Genomic DNA, 11,720 nt, shown 5'->3' on the forward strand with positions numbered 1-11,720 from the left:
AATTTGTCTTTTTGGACACCCCAACTTGCTCTGCATGAGACACACAGACAGGGAGAGAAGCTGGGGGTCAGAGCGCAGGGTCAGCCATTTATACGGCGCCCCTGGAGCAGCTGGGGTGAAGGGCCTTGCTCAGGGGCCCAACGGAGTAGGATTCCTCTGCCATCCGCAGGATTTGAACCCGGCAACCTTCTAGCCACAGGTGCAGATCCTGAGCCACAGAGCCACCACTCCACCCCAAAGATCTGTGTCAGGAGTGGGATGTGTCCATGTGGCTTGACTGTGACTCCACACCTATGAGCAGGGCCGGATCTTGGCGCCCGTAGGCCCTCGGCACTTTCACTCCGAAATGTGCAAGAAGAGGGGTGAACGCCAACTGAATGACGTCGACTGACATGATGCACTTGAAACTGTTCTAGTGCTGAACCACCTGACTGATGGCGCGAGTCGAGATAACCATCGCTTCTGATACTCCTAGTTTCTCGAGCAGCTGCTAGACAGCGCGTGATTATTGATCTGGAGCACCGAGAGTCGATCGCAAGCACGTTGTTTCAGCTCGTTTTTCGTTAGTCACTAGTGTTTCCCTCCTTCCTAGGCCCTAGGCACTGTGGCTATAGAGCCTCATGGGAAATCCGGCACTACCTATGAAGCAGTCTGTCAGAACACTTGCCCTGGTCCTCTCCTTGTTTAGAGACAAGTGTCATGGAAATTAACCGCGGCAAAATTCACTCTCGCTGCCTCGCGCAGATGTAAGCACCGATTTTCTGTCCTGATGGTCTCAGAGCCTGCACACACACCGTCCCAGGCGGCTCGGAGACACAGCTGTACCGTACAGCGGCACGCGCGTGCACAGCAGAGGACGGCTCTTTCCACGCTGTATAATCACTCGCTGGGCGGAGGGACGTGATGCAGGGCAAGACGAAAGAGCAGAGGGGACAGCAGCAGGTCCTGCTGTTGGACAGGGTCGAAGTTTTAGGACATGCTTTCCACAGGCCTGTTGAGGGATAAACAAACGCACCAGCTGTCGAGCACGGGGCTGTTGTCCACCGGCGGCTCTCCTTCACCATCCTTGATCGAGTGAGATCAGCGTGCAAAGAAAGACTCGGGACAGGAGAGTCCTGTTGTCAGTCTGCTTCTGCGTTCAGAGACTGAAGAGGGGAGCTGCTACCCCATTTTTATATTTCGGGGGTTAGAAAGAATCCACACCGAGGAGTGCATTTCAAAAAGTAAAATGTACACAGAGTCTCGCAAAACCTCCAATTTACATCACAGAGTAGATGAAACTTCCAGGCATGCACAGCGCCATGAAATTCAGACCAAGGCAACAAGAACGTCTGCTTCTGGTGATGTGAAGCAGCCCTATTACATTTGAAAGAAACAGGCTTATGAATACATCTCTTTTGATCCAACAGAAATACTGCTCTCGACTTCTAGATGGTTGTGCTGACAAATGCTACTTACTTGTTAACTCTGCGTGCAGATCACGTTGGAAATATCCGCTGCACACCCTGTACTTCTTCTCTCTACATCACAGTGCATTAGTCCTGACAGGGACTAGTGAGCAGGAAGGGCCGCATCACGTCATTATCTGCCTGAACTCTCTCTCTCTCACCCGTGGTGAGACCAGGGCTTTGCGACGACCGGGCGACTTTCACCACGTTCACAATTTTGTGCTCCAGTTCGAAATTTGTAAAATAAATGCTCCGTGCCATCGATGAATTTATTTTCCTTACCGGGGTTTAATGACCTGGTCTGAGAAACGGGGGACAGCAGGGGTTTCTCAAAACATCTGGCCTCTTCTCCGAGAAACCCGCGTTAGAAAGGAGAGACCAGGGACCCGGGCAGGCGGAGGCAGGTGTTAGCTGGGCTCAGGAAGGAGCAGACTGGACGTCCTCCCTCTGCAGAGTCATCACTCAGCACCGGCGGGTGCCGGGCTGGGTCCCAAGGCCTTTCCCCCAAGAACGATGCCGAGGGAACCACAGGGAGGGAGAGAACACCAGCACGAGCCCTAATTACAGCGCGCCGCTTCGCGATGGTGAAGGAAAATGCGTGAAGGAATTAACTTTGGTGTAATTATTGCTAATTACTTCCAACGAGGGAACGCAGCTCCCATGTGGAGTCCCTCTGCGCTTCTGGCTGTTGCTCAAGATGAGTACGGCTGCAAATTACTAACCTCTCAAAATAGGGTTCGGAAAGAGCGTAGCTCTGCCAGAAGATCCTGACAGTACAAATTGTCAACAGTGTTCTTCAAATAGACAGAGCACATAGTGTTGTTCATTGTACCTGAGTGGTTGCCTGATGCAATCGTCAAATCGATTTTTTAAGCGACTGCAGCTATTTTCTCAATGAACTGTGCATTGGGGCTTCCTGATGTCAGGCGAGCGAGGCAGCAGAGAGCAGGGGTGACCTGCTAAAAGGGACAGGCGCTCAGCATCACAGCAGTTGTGTTGTGTAGCTGTATCCCATCACTGTTAGCCCATGAAACACAGCTGCCTCACACTCAGTGTAAAACAGCTACCAACTGCTTACTGCACAATTGCATCAGGGCCACAGATCTCTGTCCCACTGGCTCTCTTTCTTTTTGCCCGGACAGGCTGTGATTACTAAGGTGGAGCGTGGCCAACTGCGCTGTGATTAAACAGGGCGAGAGCAGCGTGCGCCAGGGACCGCAGAGCAGCCACTGCGAGTGAGAGAGAGGGGACGAGGAAGGGACAGAGACAGAGGGAGAGAAGGAAAGCACGGGGGCACTGAGGAGGGGTACACTGCCCCATCACTCACGGGCCGTGGCGTTTGAACAGTCCATCTCTGTCCCCTGACTGTTGAATGGGTCTGATCGTTGGCAGTGCTGGCCTCATTGAACTCTTTTCCCAGATTGTTAGATGCTAGAGGCATGGAAGGCTTGGAGCTGTGCACCACTGGCACAAGGTCTCTCAGAGGAGCACCTCCACCTGAAGAGAGGGTGTTCTCAGGGAGCTTACAGGACCGATTAAACATAACCGAAAATAGTCACAAAGCAAAGGAGCCATTCAACCCTTCCTGCCCATTTGGTTGTTAGTAGCTAATTGATCTGAGCATCTCATTCAGGCATTTCTTCAAAAAAACCACAGGATATCAAATTCAGCATCATGGCTGAGGAGCTCATTCCACACCCCTACCACCCTTTGTGTAAAGCGATGCCTCCCGTGCTCAGTTTTGAATGCGCCGTTTCCACTACGTGTCCCCTGGGTTGTGTTGCGCTGTTCTGGCTCAAGAAACGCAGACGGAGACAGACGGAGAAAGGAAAAGGAATGCCGTGTGAAGTCTGCCCCCCCCAGTGCACGCCCAGGAAGAGCGGGTTCTGAGCTGGTGGGGGAGCGGGCAGCAGGGCAGCGGTCCGTTCGTCTCTCCTCACCTCATTAAAACCAGAAATGAGGCCCGTCTGACGATGACCCCCCACCACCCCATAAACACCACCTCCCCCAGTTAAGAGCAGTTGCAAATAAATGACAAAAGAACTTTGTATGAGAAAAACAACCCCGGGCAGAGCTGACAGGAGAGACTCTGAGGAAGAGGCGGGGGGTCTGTCCTTGCACAGGCGGGACGGGCCCAGGACAGAGCGCTCAGTGGCTCTCTCCCTGCGGATGCAGCCAACTGAATACATGGGTCCACGTGTAAGATGCTTTGGATAAAGGCATCAGCGAAAGAAATGAAAAACGGTCCGACAAAAATGCAAATATGAATAATACAAGCATTCTCCCGTCACATCTTGTTCCCATCCGGTTTTAGAGTTCTTGGGTGCTCAATCACACAGCTGTCCCTCTGTCCCATCTCCAGCCCCCCAGGCCGGAGGGCTGCGAGGTGGCGGCAGGTATCAGCCTGTTCGCTCCTACAGCAGCACTTTCTCTCCTGCACGTCAGACCCACACACACACCTCCTGTTGATTTCAGCACTTTGCGGGGAAAATTACAGAGGTGGAAACGCGGAGAGACCGTTCCGGGCCGCGTCTTTCCCAGAGACACCGAACCCGTCCCAGGCACAGGGATCCCCACGAGAATGAACCCCGTCTGTTCTCGAGCCGTCAGCAGATCCCCGACCAGACAGAGCAGGTGGGATCTCCCATTTTTTACATTTACAGTCACCCCCCAGCGATACAGTTCACAATACTGGAGCCACAGGGAGGGGAAATAGGGGAGGGGAGAGAGAGAGGGAATATATCGGAAATTCCTTTTGAAGCAAAACAAAGGCGAGGGTGTAATTAGCGTGTGGTTTTTGCACCCAATTAAACAACCGTGCTGCATACTCCTCGTGCGTCGTCTTCACTAGCCCGCGCACAGCAGACATGTTGTCATGCAATCACCCGAGTGGCGTGTGGACAGTGGCACCTACGGCACCTTCTCCGCGGCGAACCCATTGGCTTCGGGGCTGAACTACAAGGCCCCCCAGCACAGCGCATCATTAGTCACACAGCACCTCCAATCCGCCCCGACAAACAATTTTACTGCAGTAAAGCTCTTTAATTACATAAATGAAATTCGACAGGATCTATATACCATTTACGAAGCTGGCTGGATCACCTGGGGGAGACACGGATTAGATAACTTCACATTAAAGGGCTGACTCCTCATATTAAACAATGATAGAAGGCTATGACGTATTGCAGTAGACGGTCTGTGGGATAGTTTTATATCCTGGAAGACTTCCTAATTCTCGCCCCACTCAATCCAGCCTTCGCGCGAGTGCAGTGCTCCCCCTGGCGGACAGCACGGATAAACACGTTCAAATTAGGGTTGAGTTCAAACTTCCCCTCATTGCGGTTTCTTTAGCCCAGAAAAAAAGATTACTGGCGGGGGTGGCCTATTCTACCCATCTAATTTTGTCTAAAGTACTTTTGAACAATGATAATATCGCTCGGAATGAAAAGGCGACGCAGACAAGCCGGAGTCTTAGTACCCAGACGACCCGACAGGTTGGTTTGAACGGTCATTTTCTCTTGTTCAGAATTTAATTGCAGTTAAAATCAAGTTTCCCATATACAAAAAACACCATCCTTTTCTTAACTAAAGCATCAGAAATCACATCGAAACTTGCAAAGAAATGTAAAACATATTACATAGATATTGTTTTTTGCTTTTATGTTGGTTTTCTACTGATTTGGTAGTCACATGTTTGAGATTAGTGACAAAAACAGGGTCCGCTGTTACTACCGCTGAAGACGGTCAGAATTTTCGCAGGAGGCGAAATCTGTTGTGATTCAGATCAATCTCTTGCCGTAAGGGAAACTTGCGTCACACGGGCGCAGCCATGACAGGCTTGTCATTACGGCACAACTCCAGGGCGCGTTTCTTGTTCTCTACCCGAATTCCTGCAGCGTCGCTCCGTATTGGCGTGAGGGAGGAGAAATGGGTGGGGTTTAGTCAGACGGTCGTCTGTGATTGGATACAGCCCGAGGATGGACAGGTGACGGAGAGCGAGGCTGGTGTCCTGATAAGGAATCTGTGCCAAACTTCCTCAATCTTCCCGAACATCCTTCTGGAATGAAAATATAAACCGGAAATTAGACTGGACAACTCCTGACGCATATTGCCTTACAAACAAGGTTTAAAAAATTACATTTAATCTTGTTCATAGGCTTTATCTTGTAACACTTTCTAAGGTCATACATGATCAAGATAATTTATGACGTGTGTTCGGTTGGAAAAGGCTGGAAAAGACATTCTGACACATTTATTTGTCATCCGCATATATACAAAGGTGTTTTGGATATACTTGCAAAACTTCATCTTTAAGAATTTCACCGTGAATGTTTAATTTAAGGAGTTTGGTATTATGGCATGATTTGCCAGATGTACTCTGGAAAAAGGAACATTTTCTTATAAATAATCTGTCATACTGGGTAGATACGCAAAACACAATAGTCCAGTTCTGTTCCCTACTTTAATGATTCTAAGATTGAACTGCAACATTACTTAAAATCCATTAGCAACCTTACAAATAACAAGGCAAAAAACGCCGATTCGATTATGTAAAGTTGTAATTTATTGTGTTCAGATTTGTAATTACCTACGGATCGCAGTGTTTTGTGTGTGTGTGTGTTTTGTTTTGTTCAGTTGTCTCTTTGTATTATTTTATGATCAATAAAAGTTTGGAAATAAGAGACCAACTCTCAGGAAGACTGGAAGTATCGTTAAGGATACTCCCCCACTTTCCTCTGGTAAGGGTTATAAAGCATGAATGCACTAACTTCCAGACCCAGAGACAGTTTCTTCCCGTAAACTATGAGATTACTAAACTCTGCCCCTACCACTGACTCACACTGGTGTGTGTTTTCACACTGCGTGTACTGACTAGGATTTACCTTGTGTGTTATTTAACCTTGTGGCTGGTGCTTCTACTGTTATGTGTATCTTTCGGCGTTTCCTTAATGTCTCTGCATTGGAGCACACATGCAAATAAGCATGTCATTGCACTCGTGCAGATGACCAAATAAACTGAACGGAACTGATCCACGCCACCTGTTGTGAGTGCGGACGAACTACCCCTGACGATGTTTTTGTCTTGAATTGTTATATGTACGCTTGCTTTTATTGTAATTTTTCTTATTGTTTATGCATGAATAAATAAAAAACTGCCGAACTCCACTCACTATACTGAGCTATCACAGACGTAGAGCTGCAACTGGGTAACATAACAACTGTACGACATCAAATGGTGATTTTCTTATGTACAAAAATCCCAACAAAGGCAAAATCAAGTATTAATGGATAACGTGCTCAGTTTTAGGTGGCTTTTTAGTGATTAACCTATAAATGATTGTGATTTGTGCAATTTGTGTTATAAAGCTGGATTCTTCAGTCTGCATGAACGTGCACTGCGTGTGCAGAGTGCATCTTGTACTGTACAGCTTAGAAGTGCATTCTAAACCCGAGAGCAGGAGGCCCTCCTTTGCACAAAAAGGTGTTGGAGTCGGGAACAAGCTACACAACCACGGAGTTGAAGACGATACGGTTTTGTTTTTTCGAGAAACACCTGGATGAGATGAGATCCTTAGATCGATTTACAACTAACAGTAGATAGGACGAACGGTCTCCTCTAGTAAACATTTTAATACTCTTGTGCATTGCCGGCGCAGACTATTGCTTACGAATGTTACAATTTATTTTTAATTTCAAATATCAAATAAATTGTAACAAAAGAACACCGAACAGCTGGATGTGCCTGTTGATTTCTACATCTTAAAGATTCATTTTATTTGTATCTTAAAGCACAGCTTTAAGAGAGTGCAGTGATCTCGGAGTCTGATGGAACTGAATTCTCCCACCCAGGTTCAGATATAGAGGTTGTGCTGGACACACCCACTCTCCAGCAAAACAAACCACTCAGTGTTAAAGGAACTCCAAAGCCACGCTGCTTCCCAAGTTCTGCTAATTGGGAGACGGGTCCTACGAAATCACAGCCAAGATTGTCTATGCAACTGAGGGGAAAGGAATGGGGCGTGTTGCTACAGGAACTGGGGTAGGAAAAACACACTGCCGGGAGGGCGTCGCGTTGTTAGACGTCATACACGAGTTCCGGCCAAGATGGCGGATGTGCTGTGTTACGCTAAACGAAGTAGTTCATTTGAGTATTAAAACTATTTCCTCTCGACTACAAAGATTTGTTTTACAGGTTACACTGCTAAAGGCTGGGTTTGTATCTCTGAGGAGTAGCGCTTTCTCATTGAACACGAGAGTCCGCTGACTGCTATGGCGACGGCGATGGAGACAGGTTCGTACGGGTCTGTTTACTTGCGCCAGCTGAAAGTAGTGCGGTCGGGGGTATCGGTTTATCTGTTGTTGTGAAAGTGGAGTGCACATCTCGTCTTTATTTGTATGCAATTTATGTCTGATATACTAAAAGGGCGTACGTCAGCGCGTTGAGGTGGATGGGGAGTGCTTCAGTATTGAATCCGTGGTTCCTGTCCCTTGGCGTGTTTGTAATACTGTCTCTTCTCCGCCGACAGAGGAGCAGGCGAGAAACCGATTCCAGTCGGAGCTGGAGTTCGTGCAGTGTCTCGCTAACCCCAACTACCTGAACTGTGAGTCGCTCTTTCACCCTCTTAATAATAATAACAATTCCTTACGCTTATATAGCACTTTTCTGGAACTCCACTCAAACCAATTACAGGTAATGGGGATCCCCTCCACCACCACCAGTGTGCAGCCCCACCTGGATGATGCACCAGTCCTCTCCCCACTCACCAGCTCTCAGTGGGGAGGAGAGCAGAGTGATGAAGCCAGTTCAGAGATGGGGGTTATTTGGAGGCCATGACTGGTAAAGACCAGGCTGAAATTTGACCAGGACACCCCTACACATTTTAGATAGATACTTCATTGTACTCTATCTGTCAGCAGCCATATCACCCTGCAACTCACAACTGGCAGCCCACTGAAGCTAAGCAAGTGTGAGGCTGGGAATTTCTGGGAAATTGCAGAAATTTTAAAGAAAAGATTTTAAATTTTTAAAGAAAAGGGATTTCTGGGATTTTTAATGACCACAGGGAGTCAGGACCTTGGTTTTACGTCTCATCCGAAGGACGGCGCCTGTTTACAGTATAGTGTCCCTGTCGCTATACTGGGGCATTAGGACTCACACAGACCGTAGGGTGAGCGCCCCCTGCTGGCCCCACGAACACCTCGTCCAGCAGCAACCTTAGTTTTTCCCAGGAGGTCTCCCATCCAGGTACTGACCAGGCTCACACCCGCTGAGCTCCAGTGGGGCTGTCAGCTGGGAGCTGCAGGGTTATTTGGCTTAAATATCATCTTAAACCTGGACTGAGCCCTGGGGGTCCGAAAAATAAACCACGGCAGCTTCTGCTCTTCTGCCCGTCTCTCATTTGCTGCAATGGAGTAACTGTTTTTAATTAGTGCTCAATTTAAACTTGCGGTACGTTATTAATTAAAATATGACCACGGACCTGGGTTCCGAGATGGAGGTCTGGGTTCTGTTCCACCCGAGCTCTCGGCTGCACAGCGGGTCTTATTCACCTCTCAACATTAACGCTTGTCTCTAGCCCAAGAGGGGTTTTATAGATAACTTTTCCTTTAGTGCATTTGAGTCATTGACAGTAAAAGAAAATAGGAACCGCGCGAGAAGGCAGTGTGATCTGACGGCTCTGTCTTGTGGTCCCAGTCCTGGCTCAGAGAGGCTACCTGCGAGAGAAGCCCTTTGTGAACTACCTGAAGTACCTGCTGTACTGGAAGGACCCGGAATACGCCAAGTACCTGAAGTGAGTGTCTGTGTCTGTGTTCAGAGGCTGTCTGGTCTCTCAACTTTATTACAAAGGAACAAGTAATAGGTTTATTCCATGCTGAAAAAAAGAAGAAAGAGAACACAACGTTTCGGCCGTGGAGCCTTCTTCAGGTGTGGCACCTGAAGAAGGCTCCACAGCCGAAACGTTGTGTTTTCTTTCTTCTCAATTCAGCATCGAATAAACCTATTACTTGTTCCTTGGCAGCCTACGCATGCTGAGGCAGCCACCCACCTGAACCATATATTACAAAAGTATTGATTAAGCTATTTATTCATGAATGTCAATTTTATCTTCATTTCAATGTAGCATCATGATATGTGTTATTTATGCCTTTTCTTTTTATCTGCCTTTTTTTGTATCTCTGGTACCACAGAAACACCCTAACAACCCAAAAGGTTGGTTTGACAAGAAAGTTGACTTTGACTTTGATTCTGGCACTATCTCATGCTGGATTGGGACCGCAGTCTCTGCATGACCAGGCTGTCTGTATTCTGTACTTGTCAGTCTGTGCCCTCCCTCTCAGATCGGTAGATCAGATTATCCTCAGTGTAGTTACAGATCTGGCTCAGAATCTGCCCCTTAGTAAGGCAGAGTTAACACTTTAAAGTATTCTAACAGCCTGGAAGACATGAGAAATTCCAGTGCAATACTGTGGGAAGAGCAGTGGGATATTGTAGATCCTTCCTTCAGAGTTCTGGTGTTACCCACAGGTATAAACCCCAGGCCCTTCCTGTAGTCTTCGGTTAGAGTTCATTGTGTTTTCATTTTGAGGAGATCATTATTAAGTATGGGCTTGTGAAAGCAAAAGTATGGCTAGATTCTAAGTCTGTAAGTTATGGCTTTAAAATATTGTGATCTGATTGTTAAACCACTGTCTTGTGAACATGTTTAATTTTTAAGGAATAATGACATTCAAACGGAAAATACATTCTGCATGGGGATGTGAAAAAGTCAGGCACGAAGAGAGGCGCAGTCTGGCGGGCCGAGGCCCAGCCCCCTGCCTGTGGGTGATGGAAGTCAGGGGGGAAATGAACCGAAGGGCAGCTGCAGAGGTGGAGATGGGGTGGAGGAGGGATGCTAAAAGAGAAGCAGGGAAGTAATGGGCTTGCTGGGGTTTTCGGGACACAAGGAATACAAGTTAGGGCAGCAGAGATGAAGGGGGATCTGAGGGCTGTCCCTCCTCCTGAACGCTCGTTAAAAGCTGCCTTAGTGCCCCTGTGTGTGACCGTGCCCCTGTCTCCCGCTCCCTGCCCAGGTACCCCCAGAGCCTGCACATGCTGGAGCTGCTGCAGTACGAGCACTTCCGCAAGGAGCTGGTGAACGCTCAGTGCGCCAAGTTCATCGACGAGCAGCAGCTCCTGCACTGGCAGCACTACTCCCGCAAGCGCACGCGGCTGCAGCAGGCCCTGGCGGAGCAGCAGCAGCACGGCCACGCCGCGGCCAAGTGAGGCCCGCGGGCGGGGGGGGGGCCCTTGAACTGAGGAGACTCCGAGCGTCGGCCCCTGCAATGAGGGCGGAGGCTGGTGGCTGTGGCAGAGCTCTGCACTGCAGCCTTGAACGCCAGCCCTGCCAGCGTCCTGTCCATCACACGGCGGCCTGGCACTCTCCTCCCGATCGGCACTGTTCCTGCAGCGTTTCACCGGGCGTAACAAAGATCCGACACCGTTAACACCGTTATTCTCTAACGAGCAACACGGGCTCCGATCATGCATCTCTTCGTTTAGACTTGTTTCTTTATTTGGCCTGTATTCAAGGTTTGCCTCCAGCAGTCACTGACTGGAAACTCAAGGTCCTTTGTGTCATTTATTTTGTATTCTGAATTCAGTGGGGTTAACTCAGTCCACTGCGATATTATTTGTGATACCGATTTTGTAGTAAAGACATTTTTCCATATGCTTGCTTTATGGGTTTTATTTTATAATGATCTTTCCTGCACAGGTGTTGCTGTAAGGTGAGGTGCTTGATGGGCTCACTGTGGTTTGAATTTGTGTGTGCCTGTCCTTTGTGTTTCCCAGGGTACGTCTCCCGGCCGTTTAATTAATAAAGTTTAAAATTCCATATGAGTCAAACAAATGAAAAATCAAAATGAGTGCAGTTACCTACGGTCACATAGATGTTTTTCTTGTAAGTAGCAATATACTTTTTTTGACCACTTCTAGATTTCGTATTTTTTTCCAATAATAGTAATTAAATCCAGAATTGAACTTATTAGTTTGAAAGAATTTCGCCCAATGGAGTCCTATCGGTTTAATACGCTTGATCTCGTGTTACTGTATGGTATTGAAAGTAGCTTAAATGTGACCTCCACAAAGAATTGAGCTCACTGGAGCTCTCCCACGTGAACAGAAGGGGACAGAGTCCCCTAACCACAAGCAATGAAACAAGAAAAGTCCAGTGGGAAGCCCTTCTCCATTTTAGTGCACCCAGTTAAAATGATGAAAAGACTAAAGCATCA

General features: G+C 48.0%; 1 protein-coding gene across 2 annotated transcripts; it reads left to right on the top strand.

The window, feature by feature from the left end:
• The first annotated feature begins 4,726 nt into the window (after positions 1 to 4,726).
• On the top strand, positions 4,727 to 11,158 carry med31 (mediator complex subunit 31). Of its 2 annotated transcripts, none has more exons than XM_088616154.1 (5): positions 4,727 to 4,942; positions 7,629 to 7,740; positions 7,976 to 8,050; positions 9,145 to 9,241; positions 10,521 to 11,158. In XM_088616154.1, exons 2-5 carry the CDS (start codon positions 7,719 to 7,721, stop codon positions 10,711 to 10,713), a joined length of 387 nt encoding a protein of 128 aa, XP_088472280.1. In that variant the 5' UTR covers positions 4,727 to 4,942; positions 7,629 to 7,718; the 3' UTR covers positions 10,714 to 11,158. The 2 variants fall into 2 exon arrangements, with proteins under 2 accessions (XP_088472280.1, XP_088472281.1); XM_088616155.1 differs by lacking the exon at positions 4,727 to 4,942 and adding an exon at positions 6,402 to 7,488.
• The last annotated feature ends 562 nt before the right edge of the window (positions 11,159 to 11,720 follow it).

Source organism: Lepisosteus platostomus, chromosome 22 (assembly GCF_059453375.1).
Source record: "Lepisosteus platostomus isolate fLepPlt1 chromosome 22, fLepPlt1.hap1, whole genome shotgun sequence".
Taxonomy (NCBI): Eukaryota; Metazoa; Chordata; class Actinopteri; order Semionotiformes; family Lepisosteidae; genus Lepisosteus; species Lepisosteus platostomus.

Excerpts from the sequence above, each read along its gene's own strand:
- med31 (XM_088616154.1), top strand. The coding sequence starts at position 7,719 with ATGGCGACGGCGATGGAGACAG. Across the intron at positions 7,741-7,975 it reads GGCGACGGCGATGGAGACAG|AGGAGCAGGCGAGAAACCGA; the intron begins GTTCGTACGGGT and ends CTCCGCCGACAG. Across the intron at positions 8,051-9,144 it reads TAACCCCAACTACCTGAACT|TCCTGGCTCAGAGAGGCTAC; the intron begins GTGAGTCGCTCT and ends TTGTGGTCCCAG.